We start from the raw sequence: 24,155 nt of genomic DNA on the forward strand, positions 1-24,155 counted from the left end.
CCTTTCTGTTTGCTTCTGCATTTACCCATCTCACAGTTATCAGAACAGCTTACAACACATAAAGACAACATACTGTGACTATCATCAGCTAATATTTTCAGTGAGTGCTAATTGTCAGTGCAATCTAAGAGAAGGAACATTATATAACAAGGCTTGTGACTTAGAGGGACATTGTCAACACCACTTTAGAGTAAAAAGACAACGGTAGTGTAATGCGAAAATCTAAACACCCATTCACCTTTAAATCCATAAGCCACGGCAGTCTCTTTGGATTAAAACCTGATTGGTAAAGTCACCAGCTACTCTATGCTTTGGAACATGCTAGGCACATTTCAGCCAGTTCTGTAGCTTCAGCTGCCCTCCTTTTTTCTAGGGTTGATTTTCTTTGTGCCCCACACATCCCTTTAACAAGCATTTCTATCTTAGAACCATGGCTGTTATCTTCAGATATCTCCAGAAGACATGGAGAAGGACCTGGCTTTCAAGCCTTTGCTCTTCATACAAACTAGGCACAAATCTGAAAGGTTCCATGGAAACACAGCAGGAGAATGGATCATGGAGAAAGAGGCATCGAGATTAAGACAGCAAAGAAACCACTGTGAGAATACCGGATCTCTCCACACATACATCGCAGGTTGCATGTAATAAAATAGGATGAATGAGAAAAATTTCATGATTCAAATGTGTGAGTGTGTGGGCCTATGTAAATGACCCATAAAGGATCAAGATTCTTCTTGTCCAAGGCTTTTGGGATTCAGAACATTCCTAGATCTGGTTGACTTCCATTCTCTTTTCACTGTATGTGCACACACAGACATACACACACACACACACACACGTGTATCTGCACATCTGGAGGTTAGAGGACCACCCCAGGTGTTACTCCTTAGTTACAGCATTACCTCCTTTGAGACAGGGTCTCTCTCTCACTGGCCTGGAGGCCACCAATTAGGCAAGACCAGCAAGACCCAGAGTCTCCTGTCTCCACTTCCCCGATGCTGGGATGCCAAGCATTTTGTGTGAGTTCTGGAGGTGGAACACAGGTCTTAGTGCTTACAGTATAAGCACTTGGCCAGCGGAGCCATCCCCTCAGCTCCCCACTTCTCTTCTCAGGAATGATCTCTTTCTTAATAAACTGTCTCTACTTCTACTAGTTCCCCGGTTCTATTCTCATTGCTCGAGAGGCTGCCGGAGAGTGCCACTCTCCACTAAGCTATCCCAAAGACCCCTCCTCTGTAGCACTGATTTCTTAGGCAGTGAGAGCTCATTGAAAGCAGGAGCACATCTTCAATGTCTGTGGCCCAAGTGCTACACCAACAGCGGAAGGAAAGTGACCTCGCTGGACTAGATAGTGCTTCTTCACTGCAAGCAATGGTATGTAATGGAAGGCTTCCTGGCACAGACAGGCCAAAAAGTTCCAACTGGAGCTTCTGTCTCTTCATATATTTCAGGCCAGCTCACAGACATAGCTGGCTTCATCTTCCTAGCCAAAGCCTGCTAGCTACCCAAGCTGCTGGGTTTCTAGCACTGTCTGCTAATGCCTTACCCTCTGGGGTCTGCTGCGCTGTCGCTCTTCTTGTCGTTCAGAAAAGAAATTATCATGGTGCCAGACCTGAGGGAAGAAAGCACAAAAGTCTGCTAAGGCTCAGAATGAGGAAACTGGGCAGATGGCTTCCCCTTTGCCAGGTGCCTTCTCAGAGGAAAGGGAAGGACTGAGTTTCCTGCTGGTTGGGGCAGACTACAGTCTGTACAGGAGGGGTTCACCAAGAGCAGCTGCTCAGCCTCCTGATGCCCCTTTTCCACAAGTCTCCACCACTACCCTAAGTGGGTTCATCTAGGCTGATGCTGAAATTTCTGGGCCAATAAACTCATCACATGTCCCTCTTGTAGTGCTTTCAATGTCGGGGACGCAGTTCAGGGTCAGCACCCTAGCAGGCTTTTGGTTCAGCTATGACTACATGATGGGGCAAAGGTCTGAAGATGAGTGTGGGACCCTGTCCTCCCTGATCCTTGAGACCAAAATACTGGATGCAAATAATGTTTACGCTAACCAGCCAAGCTTCCTGCTAGTTCCTTCCTTGGTTCTGCTACAGCCTGGTACATTAGCCTGAGGGATCTATTTTACTTTAAAATGGTAATTTCTCAACCTGCCTTAAAGAAGCTCAGGCGCCAAGGCCTATCTAACCTGTCTGACATTGCCTTAAACCCTCGACCACCTGCCTGGGGAAAAACTCCCACAGAGGCCAGTTTCCCCAGCCCCCTCTGGGTGGGAGGAGTTTTCCTTTACTGGGGCCTTTATTCTCCTTCCTGCTTTTGTTGGGAGGAGGCCTTGCCCTTTTTGATCCTGGTTGCCCACTGGTATAAATACCTGACTTGAGTTTAATAAAGTGGCCATTTACTCTGGTAAATGAGCAAAGGTCTCTTTTGTGTGTGTCTCTTTTTTAACCCTCAGGACAGTCGTCCATTCTCGTGGGCCCGAGTTCGGGAAAGCATGCAGTCTGAATTGGGCGTGGGTATTCACTGGAAAGTGCAGACTCTTACAGATGAGGGGATCTTTGGCCACTGGAACTGAGAAAGAACAGGGAGGGCTCTGTATGATAGCAGGGTCAGTTCTTGGGGTGCTGGCTGCACAGTCACTGGGACAGGCTTGCAGGGGTGAAGCCAGCAGCTTAGTTCAACGCTAGTGGAACCAACGCTAGTCTGAGGTCACAACTCTATGGCTGCATACCCTCTTCTGAGCGAGTGGCCTGTTATCTGGGTTAGTGTAGTATGGACTCAAACCACAGTTTTGATGTCTCTAAGCTCTGGGATCTTGTTTGGTCATCAGTTTTATCAGTTAATAAATTGTGAATGATAATCATATCTGTCTCATGAGTATTCTCAGTTCATAGCCAGCTACTTCAAATAACACTTGGGTCATAGTGTCTGCTAACATGTTCTCCACTCCTGCTGAGTCCTATCTATGGGTCATTGTTAAAAGCACAGCCCTTTTACAATCAATCTGTATCTGCCCAGTTGATCTGGTACACCACTCTCTTACCCAGGCTTTCCAGACCTAGGCCCCGTCTTCTTTCCTGGCAGACTGATGCTCACAGTGCACCGATCACTTACATAAGCCCCCGCCTTCCATAGGAACAGGGTCCTTTATGTTTGCCCCTAAGCCTGTTTATGCTAGTTGTGTAATTATAAGAACTAAGTTCAACTAATGAGTAATCTCATACAAATGACTGGGAAAGGAGGGTAGTGCTTTCCAGGAGGGGCAGCTTACAGTCTGGAAAGATTGTAAACCATTTTCTTAAAAACAAACAAGCAAACAAAAAAAAAACAATTGGGTGGAAGGGATGGCTTAGATGATGATTAAGAGTTTGCCTTGTAAGCCCAAGATCTGGCTTCAATTCAATGCCTAGGACTCATATGCAAAACAAAAAGCCAGTTATGGTGGTGTGCATTTGTGAGCCCAGCACAGTGGAGGAAGAAAGTCAGACCCCTGGGGCTTGCTAATTGGTAAGGCCCAGGTCCTGGTATGAGACTCTATTTCAAAACACAAGGTGTATGGTGCCTATGAAAGAACGCCAGAAGTTGATCTCTGGCCTGAACACACATGCACACACATAAGCATCCACATGAACACACATATACTTGTACACACACATATACACACAAAGTCAAATTAGTATAAGTAAGACGACTATGATGGACTACACTAAACATCCTACAAATCTAGAAGATTCTTCATACTATTTTGCAAATGACTTTGAGGTTTCGTCTCATTCTAAAGAAGTGGATTTGTTTTATGGGGGTATATAAATAGGAAGGATGATTCCAATAAATAGTCAAGGAGAAAGCCACCCAAGCCATATCCAATCATACTGGATCAGATGTCTTCCATAGTAGCCAGTAGCAACTGAACCAGTCTGCAGCACTCTGGTACAGGAGAAAGAAAAGGCTGGATATGGAGTCCCAATGCCGTGCAGAACTGTATGAGCTAGGGAAAGGGGTTTGGACTTAATTTCAAGGAAGAGGGGAGCCACTGGGAAATTGAAAGTGGGGATAAATATATCCTGGTTCATTTTGGGAAGATTTTCTGATGCCTGCACAGACAGCAGAATGATACATTAGTGGCAAAAAGAACAGAGTCTGTGGCCCATTGGCCTTTCCTAGACCTACTCAGAAGCAGATTTTAGAGGTGGTGCCTACTATATATGGTTCCACGCACCCATTGCAAGTAGTTAGGTTAGTGAGAAAATGAACCTCCTGAGAAATCCAGTTGGGGAAGCAGTCAGAAGAGCATCCTCCCAGGATCCTTCTGGGTAGACTTCAGGAGGTCATGAGGTTGGGCCAGCCCTCCAGCAGTTTCAGCAGACCATCCATAAGGTTGTTAGCACAATTTGAAACTGTACTATTATTTTGCCAGCATCTGTATAACTGGTCTTTGTCTCCGGGGACAACTCCTCAAATCACCCGCTAAGCATGGCTCATGACTCAGCCAGGGCAGGTTTTTCTCCTAGCTTGTTTCACTCATCTACTTCTTTCAATGACTCTCAGAACATTTGATCAGTGAAGAGTGTGAGGCAAGCAAGAAGAAGCAAGAGGCTTCTTCCTCTTCTGGAAAGGGAGAAAGAGACAAAGGGACCCTAGATTTGTCTTCAGAGCTCGGCCATGAAGGAAGGCGACTCTGATTCTTCTATTTTTATGTCATTTGTTAGTTTGTTTCTTTTAGCTTCCTCACGCATTCATTCCACCCAAGACCAGTCCTTGCTGAGGGCTAGGCCTTTAGTTGTGAGTTAGCAAGGCTTGCATTTGCTCTGGAGGAATTTGAGAGTCAGTGATGGAGGTGTGGCCACGGCTAGACTGAAATGGAAGTAAATCCAAGAAGCAGAAAATCCAAGAGCAAAGGATGGGGTGGGGGTACCGGAGAAAGGAGTCCCAATCCCAGCAGTGCAAGCAGTTTGGCTGCTTGAACCTTGTCTGTCACCAGGGATTAGGAGAATTGTCTCCCACTAGAATCTCACCCTTTCTGCTCTGCACCAAAGCCTGCTCCAGCCAAACCTTCTGGTGGGGCTTCTGTGGCTTCTGGTTCCTCGCTGCCACCATCCAATTGTGCAGGTGATCTGATATTGGATGAGAAGCATTTGCTGACATTGATCAGGTACAACCTTGTATAATTTCAATGTCTTGAGCATATGTCGCATGACTTGGGAACAGAAGTCTTTGCTTAGCTCCCTAAACTGCTCTGATCAGAGTCAACCCAAGCCTAAGTGGACTCTTTCAGCAAGTATTTCTGTTTCACGCAAATTTAATGGGCAAGAAACATGAACAGAAACAAAAATGAGCTAGAAACTCAGGGGGAGGTAGCCATATTAGTGGCCAATGTTCACCAGAGCAAGAGACAGGGAATTTGGGGCTACAAGCAAGTCAGAGAGGGCATATAGGAAAACTTCCCTTCCTCATCCATCTAAGGCCCCCTTCCCTCATTCTCAGGGTTCAGTCCACACTAGGGGTCTAGAGATCCCAAATGAAAAATGGGTGAGGGGGAATTGTGAGAGGGACTGGTCTGGAGTTGGTGCTCCTCTGCAATTTGCTATTTGGGGAACTACTACAGCTCTGCTCTCTGTAGGCCCACCCTCTCTCTCCCTCTACTTTCCCTCTGCAGACAGGTAGCAATAGTATTGTGCTGATCTTTATTTCAGCTGCTGACTTTGGATCCAGGCCCATGGAAGCCCTTTGGTTGCATGCACATGGGCTTTGTATTCTGGGGAAGGTCTATTCGCTGCAGTGAGTTACCTTTCCAAATCTGTGTTGCAATTCTTAAACTTAGCCTCACAAGCTGAATCTCTGTTAAAGTCTTCAGAGCGTGGTACTTCATTGGTTTTGTGGGAAGGCCTGCAGAGGAAAAAAAATGACTTAACTACTCCTCAACCACCCACACTCTGATGCTTACCTCATCTGTAAATGTTAGTTGCCTCTTAGGTGCTGAAAATTTGCTAATGATGGGCTGGCCAACTCACAAGTCCTCATTATTACTCACTGTTATCGACTATGGGCCAGACTCTATTCTTCCAACTTTCCGCATGTTAATTCTCCACATCAGTTTCAAGACATGGGTAATATTGCCATCCATGCCCATTTTCCAGATGAGCCACTTGATGCTCAGAAGGCCTGAGTGGTGTGCTCCAAGTTCCACAAGTAACAAGAAGAGCTGGAGCCCAGGCATCTGTCCTGAAATTTCTAATCCTAATTCCTCATCAGGGAGCTGTGTTATCAAGTCCAGGAGTCAGTCTCGGCTTTACTCTGGGTCACCCAGCAGTGGGTCTTTCTCTCAGACTTACAATCTCTCTTCCCTCAGCCCTGTGATACCCTCTGTTTCCTTGGTTACATATTTCTGGTATCCTTTAATCTTCTCCACCTTATCTGTCCTTTGCCAGTTCATGTTCCAATGTTCTTTCCTGTCCACATACTCCACCACCTGCTAGGCTACTCACACTCCTTTCCTGTCATCTAATGACCTCCAAATGTCCCCAGGCAGGAATGTGGAAGACAGCAGGGGGAGTCGGACAGAAAGAAAGGTGGCAGAGTGTATGGTCAGCACTGTAGGTTGATCTTTTCCACTTTAGTATCTGTCTCCTTTGTCAGAGTCACTAGTTCTGTCCCAGGGAGTTCCAGTCACCATTGGGTCTCAGGGCCAGGTCTTTGGTCTCACAAAAAACAAATACTCATTACATAATTATTGTTGAATAAAATATGGAGACACTGATGGAAAACACAGGTTGGCCACACCTCCTACCAACTAGTTATCCCCACAGTGGTAGACCGAGCCTCCTGCCTCCTGCTCATCTTGAGAAAGGTGCAAAGGGAGGCAGGACAGCAATGGGGCCTCAGTACCTCAGGGCTTCCAGGTCTGGGGTCACCAGGTGGAGTCCTGCTCTGGGGGTCGTGATCTGCAAACGGACGATCTCCTCAATTTTCAAACTGCGGGCCAAAGGAGACACTGAAGAATTTCTAGGAGAGAAGCTTCCTCTTTCCCTCTGTGTCAGCACCCAAGAGCATTCTCTGCCTGGTGTTTCGCTGCAGTGTGATACACAGACCCATCGTCCCCACCTCTCTGCCCTCATCTGTTCTTTGTTTGAGTCTTCTTGGCACTGTAACTAAGTTCAAGCCACTGACTGTAGGTGGGTGAAAGGGTATTGCCAGTCTCCTAACTCGGAGCTGACTCTAGGCCACTGTTAGAAAGTAAAGGGGCTTCTAGATGGGCATTTGAACGGATGTGTCTGGTAAGAGGAAGCTGTGAGACAGGTTTGAAGTAGAGACGAGGGTTTGACATGGTTGGGTTGACATTTTAGAAAGGCCATCAGGGCATAGGAGGCAGCAACCTGAAAGTGAGACAGGCAGAACTTAGATGACCTGGCACTGTCACCGCACTGCTAGACCTTCCTAGGTTGCCAAACACAGCCAGTCAGACCAGCGGGAAACCATGTTACCAGCTCATAGTCTAGAGATGGTTCTTGAAACCCACCTGGGCTCCTGGCTTCCAGAGGGGCTGGGAACACTTGGTATGCACCCAAGTCGAATTGCTTGAGACACTTGGGCTCTTCCTCCATTTACACTGGCAAAGAACGCAGATGTGAGAAGTGCTGAAGACAACAGGCCTGTCCCCTAGGTGGGGTAAACTTGGCCAAGTTAGAGAAGTACCAGGAGCAAGTGTAACAACGGGACGCCACTGCTGCAGTGGCCCGTCTCTCACAGCTAAGGAGAGTGACTGTTACCTGCCAGAAACAGATTGTGCTAGAGCAGGGGGCTCCTGTTTTTTCTCGGGAGGCACATCCTCATCCACATCAACCCTGTGGGCAAGAAAAGTGGCCCTTGTGGTTTTCTCAGCTACCTTGGTGCTTTCACCGGTGTCTTGGCCACTCCAGCTCAGGGGAAGTGGGTAGGACATTACCATTGGGCTAGCCCCTGGAGCCCAGGGAACTTCATTTGGAAATAGGTTCTTAGGAGATATAAAAAGGCTAAGACGAGGTCCTGCTAAATTAGGAGAGGCCCTGAATCCAATGGCAATGTCTTTCTGAGACTAAGAAATCTGGACACAGACACAGAGTCGATATGAATGAAAATGACATTAGCTCGGTGAGGCAAATACGATTTGTCCCAATCCTTCCAACACCCCAATTTCAGAGTTCTGACTTCTACTTCTGGGGTTTTAAACTATTCTACTCCATTATTAAGAGCTAAGAAGCACACACTATTGTCCAATACTTTGTGCTGCTGCTCCCTCACCCTGCAGTGCTCACTGTTTTCTTGTCAGCTGCTGTCACTCAGCAGTACCGTATTTCCACTCTGCTTTTTGCACTGCCTAGGTATTGGCCTAAACACCTGGAATGCTGGTTCCTCGTTGACTTTCCACCTACAGCTTATTATGGATGCCACCTTATCTGGAAGGCCTTTGATGTCCACTCAACTAAAGTTCTCAGTCCCTCAGATTCACCTTCACATAAGTTTCTTCTCTATCTTCTATCCATCATTTTCCGCCGACAGAAATTGACCCTTGCCTTGCTCAGCTAGTAGTCTCCTGACAAAGCAATCATTCCCCTTTTCACCCTGTTTGCCCTATAGGACCAATTCATAACATCATCATCAACTTCTAGGGAGTATCTCTTGGGGGTTCTGGGTAACAGGACAGTACAGGGCAGGGCAAGAGCTAAAGGACTCATGCTACGACTGGGGAGGACTACTCTCGCAGCCCTCTGCCTGGCTAGCATCTGGCTCCTCAGGCTTCCTTCCCTTGGTGACACTCACCTCTTTGCAATAAATGGGGCCTGCAGCTCCTGGGTAGGACTGCTAGAAAGGAAACAGAGTGGCAACATGTTGGGAAAAGCTGAAGGGCAGGTGCCATCTTAGAGCCTCTCCTATTCCCAGTACCTCCTGCTTTTATTCTAAGAAGTACATCTGAGACTCCCCAGAAGGTCAAAGCTGGTATACCCTTATTCTTTCACCAGTCAGAGGAAAGTTGAAACCCCAGTAGAGGAGAAGGACCTCAGGTCATAGAGTCAGTAATGGCCAAGGCAGGCTCAAGCCCATGGAGCCTCGTTCCTGGACAACTCACCTAGTAGACTTCTTAGCTGCTGAGAGGACATAAGAGTGTTCCCGTGGGGTCGTCTTCCTCAAAACACCACTTGCAGCTTGTGACCTGGGGTGGTATGAGGTGAGGGCATCTGACGTGTGTCAAACTAGCCACTCTGTCAGTCTAGCCTCGGAGATTCACGGACTGACTCAAGGGAGCTGAGGAGGGTAAGCTAGGGTAGCAATGCTCTAAGAACTATTCAGAGGAACCATGGACACTGAGGGAAGGGTCTTTACTTAGGGAGCATGTAGCACATGTCAAGCCCAGCCCTGAATGCTAACATTCTCACACTGGTTCATTGACCCTAACAACCAGGCAAGTAGGTGCTGATATACTCCATAACTGACAGAGCCTGGCCACTGCTCTGGTCGTTTACCTAAGTGCAAAGTGTCAGAATGGCAGTCAATGTGAGGCACCTCTGGAGTTTCTTAATCATTCCCCTGGCCCTGCACTATCCAGATTTCAAACCTCATGCAAATGTCTGGTCTTTTTGCACAGAACTGCCATCCAAGGTACTGTCACTATGCTTCCTAAACCACATATGAGCTGGGCTCCTTCTTTGTAAGCAAGGAGCACTTGAAACTCTGGAGACCATTTCTGCAACCAAACAACATTGCAAAGACAACACACTCAGAGATGGCGGGTGCAGACAGCCTTTCCCAGGGCACTTTACCCTGAAAATTATTCAAGTTTCTTGGGACAGTTCGAATCTACACATGAGCCTTATCCATGGTACTGTGTTTCCTAGATTTTACCCATGCAAGGTTCTCAGGAGCATCTCCTGAGCTGGCCCAGCACTGAGACATTCACAAACTTCTGGAATGCCAACTGGACCTACATACCATGAGTGTCCTCATGGATTATATGCTATGCACTTTGTGCTCTGACTGGTAGAATCCTTTCCAGCTCAGGCTCTGACCCCTGCCGTACTCATGGCTATGTTTATAAGGGTTAACATTACCTCCGTCTCTGTTCATCTGAGGTGAAGGGCACCTCCACTTCCTCAGTCCCTGATGTGGAGCTGCGCCTGATGTTGTACGGTGCCCTGTGGGGGACAGAAAGTTATGAATCTTCTTCCTCCATGTCCTTCCTGTTCTCTGTTGCAAGTTACTCCCCTTAGCATCATGGCTTCTTGACTGCCACTAACACATATTGCTGTTGCAACCTTGAGCTTTAGCTCCCACATGTTCCTCCTTAAAAGCCAGCACTCCTTTCTCCTGTTCTGTCCCTCAGCAGCCAACAGTATCACTCCTTCTCTAGAAATATCTGCCAGTTGTTCCATGAAACAGGACGATGGGGCAAGGAATAAGCTGTATAAGGATGTGGAGTCCTGGGAAGTGCTGGCACAATCCAGATATTTGTCCAGAGCTCTCCTCCCAGGCCTGGGGCCCTTGGAAGGAACCTCAAGCGAAGTGAAGCTTTAGACACAAAATGCCCACACCAATAGTCTATGGGGACAGTGACAATGTAAGAAACACCATGCCTCCAAGCATAGCTCAGCTGAACCCAGCCTTGCCTGAAAACCTGAGACCTGAGAAGGGGCACAGTGAGCAGCAGACCTCATGGCCGTTGCTCATTGTCCATTTTCTAGAATGTGCTCCTTCCAGAAGCTTCTTACAGCTTTTGCTTTGCATCATATAACTGTATTAGAAATAGCCATTCAATTTTCTAGAGCTGTGTCACCCTCTGCTCCAGGCCACAGTTATAAGTGGCAAGGATTTTCAAGCCAATAAGACTAGATCTCCCCAGATAAGTGACTAGTTCAGAAATAAGTGTCCATCTCCCCTCGATGGGTTCAGTGTCTGGGATCACTATATACTCACAGCTTCTTATAATCTTCCGTAGTCATCTTATAACCAGAGGAGTTAGGAGTAGAACCAGAATTAGCTGGTCCCGGCAGTCCCGAAGCACTAGAAGAGCAAGACATTTCCATCTGCCCAACCACAGGTCAGCTCTTGCCTCTAACTTTACCCACACAGCCCCAGAGAGACAGGACACGGACCACTAGGAGATTTTCTTCTTTGTTGTCAGCCCTGCCAGGCACTTTGAGCATGACAGACCCAGCTCCATCACAAGGAAACAGCCCAACAGGCTCTCATTTGCATCTTCTCCAATGGAGCCCCAGTAATGACTAATAGCAAGGTGTTTACATAACATGCCACCTTGGCATAGTAGGAAGGTGTAACTAAGCACATGGCTTTAATATTCTCAGCAAGGTGCCAGCTGTGAGGCCAATGGGACATGGGGGTAAGTAAAATAAAAGCCTGTGAGCACTAGGAAGTATAGGCATAATCCACATCTCTATGCAGAGCGCCCCTCCCAGCCACTGCCCCTGGCCAGTCGCTAGAGTCAGGCAGGACATTCTCTTACTCCTCTGCTAGCCCTAGGTTGGTCTTGGCTCTGGATAAGACTCCCCCACCTTTCTATTGACCATCTGGCCAGCACACAAAGGATGTACCTTCTAGGAGCTCCATTGGTCTTAGAGTGGTGCTGTTGGGAGTTAGATGAGCTGTCTATTGTTCGGGTGAACACTCCCCTACAAGAGACACCGAAAGGTATTGAGAAGTCTGGGTGTGGCCCTAGTGGTATGAGGATGCAAGTAGAGTCTTGAGATCACTTACCGGATGATGTAACCAGCGGGAGCCTTTGTGTTTGGAGAACTGCCAAGAGAAAAGGAGACATGAAGGGAACAACAGCCTCGCTACAGAGCTCAGGCCATCTATTTTTACTGGTTCCCAACTACAGCTGATGGGTATGCAAGTATAGTGGTCAGGTATGTCCCAGTATAGTGGCCAGGTGCCCATTTTGCTCCACCTAGCTTTCCTTCAGTCTCTCCCAGGAACCTTGCCATGGCTGAGTCCTCCACAGCCATGTTCAGCATAGTCCTGGATTACAACAGGGTGCCAGGCCAGCTTGCTCTATAATTTAACATTTACTGCAGAGTTCCCTCCAGCTTGCTCTATAGTTTAACATTTACTGCAGAGTTCCCTCCAGGCACCAGGGTACTTGAAGGAGAGCTCTTCCTGTTCCCTCCTGGGTCAGACTGAAAGTCCCTTGGTCAGAGCCCAGGCTGACCTCAGTCTGGGGCTGAAGCGAACAGAAGGTAAAGCTCTCTGGCCTTCCCTTTCCACTCCTCTAGAATGTTTCCTCCTCTGCCCCCTAGTGGTGCTTAAAGTGTAAAATGTTAGTTTCTGGGCACTGGAGCTTGCCATGTGTCTACAAAAGATGATGTTCAGAAGACTTAGGGGGCACTAAGGAGAGCATGCTAGAAGTAGTGAAGGAGGGGATAATCTTGGACTCAGGGAAGGCAAGGAGTTGACAAAAGGACAAGGGCTCAGCAGATAGTCCTATTAAGAAATATTAGAGTCCTGGGCTGGAATAGTGGGGCTAGGTCTAAGGGTACCACAGAGCCCTAGCTAGCATTTATTCCTATAGACCCTGATTTTATCAGGGAGCAGCTTCTTGGAGATGGCCAAGTTGCAGAAACATTAAAAGGGAAGCCCAAAGAGCCTGTCTTATCCATGTATTTCAAATGACTCAATTCAGCCTCCCTATGTGCTCCCTATGTGATGTCCACCCCTCCTTGTAGCAGAAGAGCCTCTGGGGTCCGTTTAAGAGTCAGCTAGGTACCACCTCTTACCTGGCATTTGATCCCTCTCCAGATGATGAGGATGTGGCGCAGTTTTGTCCCGAAGGAAGTGCTCTGTGGAAAGACAGGACTTGAACATAGTGGCTCCCAAGTTCCTTGCCACCTGTCAACCTGTGGTTCCATCCCCAAACTGGCCTGCTATGCACCACCACTGCATCTTACCTTCTCCTCTGCCAACCTACTTTACAGGTGTGTGACCACATGCACCTCAGTATTCCATCTGTGGCTGTGTTCAGGTTTCACCCTCACCTGGCTGGCCAGTGGACACAGCCTGAGCTAGCTCTAAATGGTGAAATGTTCTCAGCATCCCCAGCTAGGGTTGGGTCCCATGCCCCCATCCTCAATGTTGATTGCTGCCTTCCCTTCTGGCCTCGCCTCCTGGACTTACACAGTATGGTCGTCTGAGTCTTCGTGCTTAATTATCCAGCTCTTGTCACCCTTCAGTGTAGTTCGTACTTTCATTTGCTTCAGGACATTTTTCCGTTCCTCTTCACTGGCTGACAAAGGTTTCCCTGGCAGGGGCAAACCTTAGAGCCTTAAAGGGGGAACCCCAGCCCCTAGTCCCAAGGCCCTTGCCAGCCCTCCCATTATAAGGTCATCCATCAGCTGCCTGGGCAATGTTCATGTTCCTCTAGGGGTTTGCTGGTGATAATTCAGGCAGACATGTAGCCCAGGCTCACCTTTTCCATTACCTCTTGAAGTGCTCATGATGTTTATTTTTCAACAAAGTGAGCTCCTGGGGACAAAGACAAACACAGATTTGTCAATACATAAATTTCTGAAGGCTTATTGGTCACCTCTAGAGTGTGAATGTGGTTTGTCCCCACTAAGGGCTCTTATGTTGGAAGCTTGGTCCCCATATGGCAATATTAAGAGGTACTGGGACTTTTAAGAAGTGAAGTTTGGGAGGATGTGGAAATGGCTCAGTCAGTGCTAGGCATAATAACACATCCTTATTGCTAGCAGTGGGAAGGAAAAGATAGCAGGATCCCTGAGGCTTGCTGGACAGTCGGTCTAGCCAAATGGGTGAACTCTAGGTTTATGGAGAGTTCCTATTTCATAAAGTAAGGCAGACAGTGATGATAAAGACCCCTGCTATTGACCTCTAATTTCCACATGTGTATATGAACATGCACACACAGGTACATCCATACTCATCCCCTCTACCCACACACCCACCCATCCCTATCCCCATCCCCCACAAAAAGTAAGGTTCAGTGAAAGGTAATTAGATCACTGGGACAACTGTTGTATGATAGAATTAATGTCTTGGGATAACTTGGTTAGTTCTCATGGGTGTTTGTTACCCAAAAGCAAGCCTAGTCCAGCTCTGGTTTCTCCCTGGCTTCCCAGTTCACCATGTAAGTTATCTCTCTGACACACAGATTCTCCTGCCTGCCACTGTGACACCACCAGCCATGAGTTCCTTACCTGAGCGACCGCTCAAACCATGCCCTTGAGTCTCCAGAACTAAATGAGAATCTTTTCTCTCCAAAGCGCCAAGCCTCAGCTACTACATTATGACAGAAATTGAACTCATAGAGGCCCTTTGTGATCCTATCATGCCAAGATCATGCAGATTTTCCTTCAGGGATCAGGAAGGACAGAGGCAGTAGAGTTCTGAAATGCAGAGAGAGCCAAGAGAACAAGCATACACTCCACAGCTGAATGCCACACATACCCGTACAGCCATGGCTGCTCACCTGGAGAATACGGAACTTGTTGCCTATCAGGAACTGTGTGCTCTAGTCTGTTATTATATTAAGGGAAGATCACAGAGAGTGCTAATGGAAAGAGTCTTAGGGAAGAGAGTTGGCAGCAAGGAAACCAACAGTGTCAGGGAGACTAGTACGGAGTTGATCCAGCACTGGAAAAATGAGAGGGTAGGATTGAAGCATATCTCAGGCAAACACCTTTGGGGGTAGGCTTGGAGATAGGGCAAGGGCTCAGGGAACCCGCTGCTTTAGGACTGAGAGACCCAAAGCTGAGGACTAGCTGAGGACTAGGGAACATCCTAGACTGTGACAGGTTTGGGTGCTACCCTGAATAATCACAGCTGATCCTGCAAACCCAAAGAGAGCCTGGGATGTTCAGAGGTGTAGGCATGACAGAAAGCAAGGCCTTGGCTATGCTAAGGAAAAATCCTTCCTTTCTAGGGTCTTCTACCCTCTGGGTCTCTCCAGGGCTAGGCTTTGACCAGCTCAGTAATGGTGCCAGCTGGCAGGACCTGGACATGTTTCCATGGAAGTCGGGGGCACACTTAAAGAGGAAGTGAAGGGGGCAAAGACCAGACTAAATTAGCCACATCAGCAAGAGCCTGCTCTCTCATAAACTGTACCAAGTGCAGTCCAGGCAGGCTGAATCTTCTGCATGCCAGGAATGACACCTCATCATGGCATTGAAGCTGTAGCAGGAGGTGAAATGACCCCATGAGCCAGAATGCATGGGTACAGTTAATGCCTCTAGGCAGACCACTGAGGCCTGAGCCCTTGGTCCCTGGGTCTTTTGATGCTATCAAATGTGAAAAACTTCAATAGTACCTTACTTCTTTGCCTGAAAGCACCACTGGCAACTCCCCAGGCAAAGGAGCAAGGGTATGTACCTCTGGGAGGCACAGATAAGCTCATTTTCCCACTCCTCTCTGGATCACAACCTAGTCCCACCTGGTCATATTGTACTAAACATAGAGGAAGAGGAAACCACGATAGAAAAGAAAAGTGTGTCCAGTGGCCTGTCTAAGGAGCTAACCTTCTTCTGACCAAGTTCAGGCTCCTTGATGCTCTAGTCTGGATGTAGGAATCTCAGGGGAAATGGGCTTGGAGGGAAATCTTCCCTAGTGGCTGTGGTATCCTCTGGGTGCCACCCCACCCTGGGGCCCTCACTCTGGCCCCCTGCTGTTTTCATATCCACCCACCCCAAGAAGAAGGACCCATGTCTTTCTGGGCATCTTGCAGAGAGCTGGAGCAGATGTTGGGAAAAGGTAAGAAGGACTTAATCCAATTAGCAGCTGGTCCTCCGCTCTTGGCTCAAAGATCCCTGGAACTGGATTGCTCCAGCAAGGGCTTGGGTGAGAGTAAAGAGCAGACTGGTTGCCTTCTCAAGTCTGGGCGGTAGGGGGGTTATGGGGTCTGGAACTGCTCTGAGGTTGGAGCCAGATGCCAAGCAGAGGTAAACTGGGAATGAAAGATGGAAAGCCTCTAGCATTATTTCGTTTTCTTTCTCTCATTTATGAATGCATTATTTATTATTCCAGGCCAGCCTTGAAGACACTATGTAGCCAAGGAAGACTGTTAGCTTCTGCTCCACTTGCCTCCATCTCTCAAGTGCTGGGAGTGTGAATGTGGACCACTACACATGCTGTGAGCAGTGCTGTGGACTGAATCCAGGGCAAGCATTCCACCAATTGAGATAAATCCCCAGCCCTAGCACTGACTTCTAAGATCACAGAACAGTGATCATTTTAGTGCAGGGTGACAAGGACATGCCACCAGAGGGCAATAGCGAGGCAGGAGGAAGGATGGGGGACCTGGCAGACAGAGAATAAATAGGAGGGGAAATCTGGAAGGAAAGAAGGAGCAAGATAGAACAGGGAGAGGAGGACGCTAGGGGGCAGTCACATAGCCAGCCACGGAGTAAGAAGAAAGATAAGACATTTAGAAGTAGGAAAAGGAAAGGCCCAGAGGCAAAAGGTAGATGGGATAATTTAAGAAAAAAAAAAGCTGGCTAGAAACAAGCCAAGACCGGGCTTTTATAGGTAAGAATAAGCCTCCTTGTGTGATTTATTTGGGAGCTGGGTAGATAGCCCCGAGCATCCTCTTCTTGATCTTGCTTGCTCCTCCTTGTTTCTCCTTCTATTTATTCTCTCTGCCTGCCAGTCACGCCTATCCTTGCTCCTGCCTCACTATTGGCTATTCAACTCTTTATAAGCCCATCGGGTGTTTTAGGCAGGCAGAGAATCACAGCTTCACAGAGTTAAACAAGTGCAGCGCAAGCAAAAGCAACACACCTTTACATCATTAAACAAATGTTTCAGAGCATAAACAAATGTAACACACCTTAAAAGAATATTCTACAACAAGAGGACACAGGTGAAAGTGCTTGTTTGAGTGTTTGTGTGCTAGGAACTGGTCTCAGTGCAAGCAAGAGCATAAAGAGGTGTGTGTGTGTGGGGCTTCATTCCCAAGGATAAACTGTGATTCCTAATGCCCAGGACTGAAGAGGAAGCTCAGCTCCAAATCTGCAAGCAACCATGCAAACCTTTTGTAGGACTCAATCCTTGGCTTTGCCAGTTTTACAGAGTTCATAACTCAGCCCTAGATGGACTCCCTAGGCATGAAACAAAAATAGCAGGACAGAGCATGTGACCTAGTGGCTAGAGACAGATGTAGCGAATGACATCTGTATGAATTCAATAAGGCTGGAGATTTCCAGTGTAGGTGCCCATGTCACCCTAGAAAAGCTTTGCCTGCAAGTATTTCTCTGTTGTTTGGGGGCAAAGGGTCCACCTGTTGTGACAGAGCTACAGGCTTGGAATGTAGCTGGTCATGAGGACAGCAACAAAGTGACACTGAGTCCCAGTCTCCAAGGAACTTGCTATTCAAGATGGATGAATGCAGCCAAAGCTAATCTCTTGGATGGGCAGTCTCAGATAAAGACAGTTGGTCTATGGGAAGGAGAATGCATCTTCATACTAGCTCTGGCATCCTGGGAAAGCCCTCCTTTTCCCCACATGTCACTTTGGTTCCTCACTACTGTATGGGTACAGGTTCAAACTTGGAAAAAAAAATCAAAATCTGCAAGGGAGACAGACCCTTGATGTTACAGCTGTCCTCTAAGGCTGTCCTGCAAGACCGTATTTGGACTCTTCAGCTCTGAGTCTCCAAGCTTCCTAAACCCCAGAGTCTAGTCAGCCTAGGTAGCTCCTTGGCCAGGGTCCTTTCAACCCTCCCTTCTTGTCCAACCCAACCTATGCCAGCAGATGCAGGATGGCCTTAGGGAAGCCCTGTTCTCAAAATGTACCCAAGCCTGCATCTGGTTTTTCCTGTGGGGAAAGCAGAGTCATCAGAACTGCTTCTCTGCTCATCACCCTGTCCACCAGAACCCGAAGAGTGTTTGCTGCTTTGTATGCGTGGTGGAAGGCCACCACAGCAGGTAGTCTTGGCTGCGGCAGTCTCCCTCTAGAGGCTGCAGAAAGAAGTGCAAGGATGAGCAGGTACCTGGGGTTTGCCAGGCTGAAAAAAACACTGGTTCTCACTCCAGGTCCCTTCCAGGAGTTATGAGGGGCTGAAAATGCTAGAATTCAGGAAACACGACCTCTATCCCCAACTCACACTCAACATACTTAGCTGCACTGGTTCGATCCTTTCTCAAGGAATGCACTTGGTCCACGAAGTTTGAACCCAGACTGACCTAAGCTAGCACGCAAACTGCCAACTTGATTCTCTAGGCCAAAAGGACTGGAATGATGAAATGTTCCATTTGTAAAGCAGCCTCCTGTAGCCAGGTTTTGTAACCTTGGGCATTCTGAGTCCCACTGTCTTCAAGTGGAGCCCCAGCAGTAGTCAGCAGACAGGTTGCTTTCCACCCATAAAGATCCAGAAGAGACACTGCTGTCGCTGGTCCAGGAGGTGCTGAGATCCAGAGCTGGGATTGGGAGGGGAGTTGCAAGTGATTTAGAGATCTTGGACAGAGATGGCTCTGCCAGAGCAAAGGCTGAGCAGCAGCTGGCTCCCGTCTGAGCTCCTGAGTCTACTACTCAGTGTACAGATCCTAGGAACTGAAGGCTGGGCCCCTCTGGCAGGAGCCTGCGACCTGTCTGCATTGCTCTAATCACTGGAGCTCCTGCCTGCACGCCAACAAGGCAGAAGGAAGGAGGGATACTACGTGGAAAAAAAGTTGGAAGAGACTTGGGATGCAGAAGGAAAAATGTAATATGGAAAAAGCAAGCATGGGGGTGTATTTTTAAATGTGCTTTACAGGTAAATGACTTCTACATGAAAGTCTGGAATTTCACCTCCTGCCATCTCATCTCCAAACTCCAGATTCTAGACATCTTGGCATCTGTAGATCCTGGGAGGAAGATGTCTGACGCAGCCAAGTCCTTCTCAACTGGGTAGGGAGCTGAAACCCCAAAGGGGAAGGAGTACTGTTAGCTATCTGCCATTCCCAAGACCCTAGACTTTCCCTGGCTCTCCTGTATTCATTTTCTGATTCTCAGAGGAATGGACTCAAACACCTGCTTAGAGAAACTGGGTCACTTCAGGGGTGCCTTGGTCTACAGGACTACTAAGGGATGCTGGGAAGAGCTCTCAGTGACACCTCTGAGATATCTGGGTGAGGCCAGCCTGCTGAGGGTAGCAGGGACCATGGGACCTTTTGCTCCCAACAAGACCCCCTTTTGCTCCCAACAAGACCCCTGCTGTAATTCCCCATGTGAGCTATTTGCATCATTACCATTGTTACCTCCGCAGTACAAGAAAGGGACTGAGGAGCTCCTAGACCTTTCTCTGCAGTCCAAGCTACCTGCGCACTCTCAACACCTTCACATCCCAATAGCCTTCTGCAACATGAGATTTAAGGTCTCAGGCCAGCCCTAGTCACTCAGAGATGCTATCTCCATCTGCAGATGGGCACGTCACGAGGTCAAAAGGGACTGGGGACTTTGGAACCCATCACCACCTCAACATTTTCTCCCCTGCGTATCCCGAGTCCTCACAGCAGCCACCTGTTCATCCTTTGCCAGAGCACAAGGTAATAAGAACTCAGCCCCACTTGCTCCTAACTTTGGCCCAGACTGCTTTTGTCCTTTTTTCAAGTGATCCTCTAGTGAGAAAGAAAAGAACTACCCAGCAGCCCCTCCAGCTCCCAAAAATGTTTCTCTCCACAGGCTTCCTCACTCCAGGTCCTCTATACTCTCTCTCATACTTTCCTGCCCAGCTTAAACCCAAAGTCCCTTTCACTCCATTCTTGCCTCTACAACAATTCCCATTTTGGGATAAGAATATGAAAGCCAAGAGATGAGAATGCATTTGCCCAAGATCACACTTTTCTTTCTGCAACAAGCACCTATGGGAAACTACTGGTCAGGTTGGGTGCTAGGGAGATACACAGGAGTCAGAGAAAGAGAGACAGGCCCTGCGGGCCTTGCCAGAGTTCTGCATTTCTCAAGGAGGCGCCCTTGGATCAGGTCCTAAAGTACAAAAGAATGAGTAGGAGATGGACAGAAATAGTGAGGCAAGGTCTATTTTTTTGGGTTTTGTGGTTTTTTCTTTCTAGGCTAAACCAGGCAGTGCCTGATGTCAGCATTTTCAACAGGGCTCCCCATTCCTGTGACTGGAATCCTGGTGCCTCTTCTCTCCATAGCAACTGTCTGCCACATCAAGCTCTCTGGGAAAGTGACTTAGTCATCACAAAGTGGTGTTCTGAGCCAACCATCACAGGGATTAGCCTAAGGGGGCTGAACCTCAGGCCTGAGATGTGCCCACAGACAGATCCAAAGACAAGGACCACCAACAGGCACCACCAGTAGCTTGGGCTTGCCCACCACTGCCCCAGAGGCCAAGACTCCTCTGAATCCAGGGTGTGTCTCCAGAGCTCCACAGCCTCCCCCCCCCCAGGCCACCAGTAGTAGCCTCAAGGGCAACTGTACAAGAGAGGGGCTACAAGTAAGTAAAGAATTGCCCGTCTTCTGCTCTACCTACCCCCTAGGTTCCTAGCTCTCCCTCAAAACAAGAAGTAAGCACTGCCCACAGGAAAAGCCCAGAGCGTGTTTCTGAGAGCAAATTCCTCAGGGACATCTGCTTGAGCTGCAGATCCCTTTCCAGCCTCCTCGCCTCTGAGTCCGAGTGTGCACATCAGCCCAGGAAAACGACACACATGAGGCCTCTTGGCACTGAGTTTTCCAGCCTCTTTTCCACTCTGACCCCTTTCCCTGTCCACACCCTCTAACTCTGGTCATTCTAGCAGGGAAAGTGAACTGAAAAGACCTGCCAAATGCTTCCACGTGCATCCACAGAAGGTAAAAGGGCTTCATTCCATGTCTCAGTTTCCCTTTGAGAAAAATGAACTGACACCAGGCATATCAATGGAGAACCAGCTCATACTAGAGCCCAGGACAGTGAGCTACAGGAACTGACAGCAGATCAGGGGGATGAACTAGCCAACATATTGTCCCTAGCAGGGTGTGCTGTCAGTGAGAATAGTGTCTTTACAGCCTCATGGGTAAGAGAAAGGCCCAGAGGCTACACTGAGTTCAGAATCCGGTTCAGCAACTATCCACTTGTACAAACCTGGGCACTTCTTATGGCCTTGATTGCCCCCCACCCAACACCTTTTATTTAAGAATTTTGGTACAAGGAGAGGGTTTAACTGGGGATGATGATTCCTTTTCTAAGATCATGGGAGCAAGAGGTGAGGTAGGGCCTGACTTGGGAGAAAGAGGCTGGACAAGTTGTGGGCACCCAGGTCCATTCCCAACCATGGGTGTCCAAAGTCTGGAGTGCAACACAGGAAGTTTCTCTGAGCACCAGAACCCTAGAAAGCAGCTTTCTTCTTTCCTGGCAATGATCCTGTCCCATGTCACCACAGGACTGGCAATGAAAGTGGCCTCAGGGCTCCACAAGCAGAAGGCAAATTTGTGTTATGTGTGACCTGGCACAATGTAGGCTATGGCTTGAAGCAACGTCCAAACTAAAGGGAGACGTCAGTGAGAGAGGAGAAGGGCAGGCTCTGGCTTTCAGAATGCAGCAATCCAGAATTGGGGGTGTTTTCTTGGCGTGCCGAAAAACTTCAGCAACAGGTACCATTGCCTACCTTAGCCAGGTCCAGAATGCTGAGAAACCAGAGTCCATGCCCTAGCAGGTCTCAGAAGGCTTCACAGGCCTCTGGGAGCCCAAAGCAGTTTGAGGAAGGGTTATTCTAGGTTCTAGCTGCTCCTGGGACCACGACCCTCAAGTTGGGAGGGCTTTGTCCCAGCGGCACACAACTGCTCCTGTGATGATTCTGGAGGGGCTGACTTCTCTTTGTAAAATGTCGGGCCAATTTTTCTCCTACCCATCTTGATCTGGAAGCTGCTGGACTCTCATTCAAAGTCTTTCCTCTCCAGGGAACCAACCTAACCTTTCAAGCTGGGCTTGCATCCCTGCCCCAGGTGTTGCTCTTATGCCTCTCAAAGCTGCAGCACCCTCTGGTCATGAGCCACCTTTGTCACTGACTCATGAGCATCCAGAGGATGAAAATGAGCAGATTTTGAGCGCTTTCTGTGCCTGGCCTTGACCTAGGCACCTTCTATCAGTTCCACCCTGCTGACTGCAGAATCCCAGCCAGGGCTGAGAACCCATAGGAGCAGAGCAGGTGAGATGGCGCTGTTCCTTCAAACCCTGCAGTGAGTGGGCCTGAGGGTGGTGAGGTGAACAGCACACACACGAAAGCCCTCCAGCAAATCAGACCTGGTGAATGCACCTGGGCCCTGGAGACTTGTTGGCACCCAAGCTGGCACTGTTTGTTCAGATGAGCCAGCTGAGGCTATGGGAAGATAACCTCCTAAGCCTCCACTGATGCTCTGGGATTCAGAGCCCCTTACCACTATTCAGGCTCATCAGCTTGTGGAAACCTGCTTCCTACCCCAGTCCAGGTACCATGACCAGAACTCCAAGGAGCCATGAGACCAAGATAAGACCAAGAGCAGGTGTCACCAACCGCCTTAATATCAAAACTCAGTCCAAATGCCTTGTGGGGAACACAACTCCCAACAAACTGCAGAGATTCAATGGCCCAGAAGGGGAAGGTGGGCCTGGTAGGCTTCTCCCTGTGATCAGTGGAGCTGCCAGGTGCCACAGCTTGGAAGGAAGTGGCATAGCAGACAGGAGGGCCTGAGTTTTCAGTCGTTCTGAGGCCAAGTATCACTATGCAGTTCCAAAGAGGACGAGGCTCTTGGCTCCTCCTGCCCCCACACAAAGAATCCAGTCACAGAGACTGTATACGGCAGATCCCACTGATAACACCACAGTGACACTTGATTCGGCGCCTTCTGTCTGAGTATGAGCAGCTCCCTTCCAGCCCTGAGATTGCCCAAGGTCCAGCACATGTCTATCACAAACCACCATCAAGTCCCTTCGCCCTAGGCTCCAGGCCATTAAGGGGATTCTTGGAGTTTGCCTCTGCACCTCAGTTTCTTCATCTACAAAATGGGCACATTTTACTGCCGATGTGAGATTCCGCGATTTTTGCAAAACACCAGCTCTAGGCTTACCCTGCCCCCTCCCAGCCGGCACTCTACCAACAATCAGTCTCATCCTCAAATGATTAGGACAGAGGGACAAGACTGGCCAGAGGCCACTTGCCTTTCTTGATCACACTGAAGTACCCTGCCTCTCAGTTTCTTCACTCGCAGTGAAAAGCAGAAAACTGCCTCCCTAATGGGAACCCCAGAAGGGATGCTTGGAGCGAGTATGAATTATGAGTAGGAAAACTGAGGCTCTTCCTTGTGTCCAGGACACAAACCGGGTGCCCCTTGCTGCCTCCCGATCGGTCGCGTCCTTCGGACGGCAACTCGACAACCCTACCTGATACAGGTGCCTGGCTTGTGGGATGGGCAGAGGGTCAGGCGGGTGTGGTGCGCGGGCTCCCTCGGGTGGGCAGCGCCTGACCCTACCGGGCCGCGTCGGCGGGCACGGGCCGCAGCGGGGAGCGCAGGGAACCAGGGAGTCACGGACTGGGCTCCGCCCGCCCTAGAACAAACAGGTTTTCTCCGGCTGCAGAGAGCCTCGCCCCTCGCCCCTCCCCTCGGCCGGCCCCCTTCCTCTGCCCTCTCCTGGGGTAGGTAGAAGCGCCTGGCACATTCCGCACATTCTCCCGCCAGTGTCCTCGGTCCTCCCACCCCTTCCCTGCTCCGTCCCGCGGGGATGCTGGAGAAATCAAGGCTGGGGCTCCACTCGTCTGGCTTGGAGCGAGCTCCAGAAAGTTTTGCCGCCATGGAAAACATCCAGGCTAATTCCTCTGGGCACCCGGCCCCGGGGCCGGGAGGCCTCCACCGCGTGAAGGGCCCCACTGCCTAGTGGCATCCCCGCCTGCGCCCGGTGAGATCTGGCCCAGGCTCTGGGCCAACGACTTCCACAGATGCTGGCGGATCAATTTTGTCGAAAACTACTGTGCCTAGATCCATTTTACAGATGGAGATCCCAGACAGGGGCGGGGAAAGGACCGGGGTAGGGGGTGGCGACTGGTGGTTGAGATCATGCAGGAAGTCAGGGAGAGGAGAAAAAAGTGAGCAAGAAACTTCTGTCTGGCGCCTGGGAAAACTTGCACCCTGGAAAGTCATTCTTGGAGGGGGCAGGGCAGAACGCTGAAATCAGGACCACCTCTCAGACCAGGCCAGAAGATACACATTCA

General features: G+C 49.1%; 1 protein-coding gene across 16 annotated transcripts in view; it reads right to left on the reverse strand.

The window, feature by feature from the left end:
* The window catches only part of Znf185 (zinc finger protein 185 with LIM domain), a 51,099-nt gene extending 27,616 nt beyond the window's left edge, over window positions 1-23,483 (reverse strand). For 3 of the 16 annotated variants that reach the window (XM_048457513.3, XM_048457506.3, XM_048457502.3), the window contains exons 1-16: window positions 23,330-23,483; window positions 13,448-13,503; window positions 13,156-13,279; window positions 12,759-12,821; window positions 11,740-11,778; window positions 11,577-11,654; window positions 10,942-11,028; window positions 10,080-10,163; window positions 9,101-9,184; window positions 8,794-8,835; window positions 7,764-7,838; window positions 7,514-7,603; window positions 6,883-6,969; window positions 5,785-5,883; window positions 5,013-5,111; window positions 1,547-1,612 (exon numbers count right to left, since the gene is read on the reverse strand). In XM_048457513.3, the coding sequence (XP_048313470.1) occupies window positions 1,547-1,612; window positions 5,013-5,111; window positions 5,785-5,883; window positions 6,883-6,969; window positions 7,514-7,603; window positions 7,764-7,838; window positions 8,794-8,835; window positions 9,101-9,184; window positions 10,080-10,163; window positions 10,942-11,028; window positions 11,577-11,654; window positions 11,740-11,778; window positions 12,759-12,821; window positions 13,156-13,279; window positions 13,448-13,475 (1,145 nt within the window). In that variant the 5' untranslated portion in view covers window positions 13,476-13,503; window positions 23,330-23,483. The remainder of the gene's footprint in view (window positions 1-1,546; window positions 1,613-5,012; window positions 5,112-5,784; window positions 5,884-6,882; window positions 6,970-7,513; window positions 7,604-7,763; window positions 7,839-8,793; window positions 8,836-9,100; window positions 9,185-10,079; window positions 10,164-10,941; window positions 11,029-11,576; window positions 11,655-11,739; window positions 11,779-12,758; window positions 12,822-13,155; window positions 13,280-13,447; window positions 13,504-23,329) is intronic. The other 13 variants (XM_085684593.2, XM_048457511.3, XM_048457505.3 and 10 more) reach the window with 12 other exon arrangements.
* Window positions 23,484-24,155: the final 672 nt, after the last annotated feature.

This window comes from Myodes glareolus, chromosome X, assembly GCF_982192425.1.
Source record: "Myodes glareolus chromosome X, mMyoGla1.1, whole genome shotgun sequence".
Taxonomy (NCBI): domain Eukaryota; kingdom Metazoa; phylum Chordata; class Mammalia; order Rodentia; family Cricetidae; genus Myodes; species Myodes glareolus.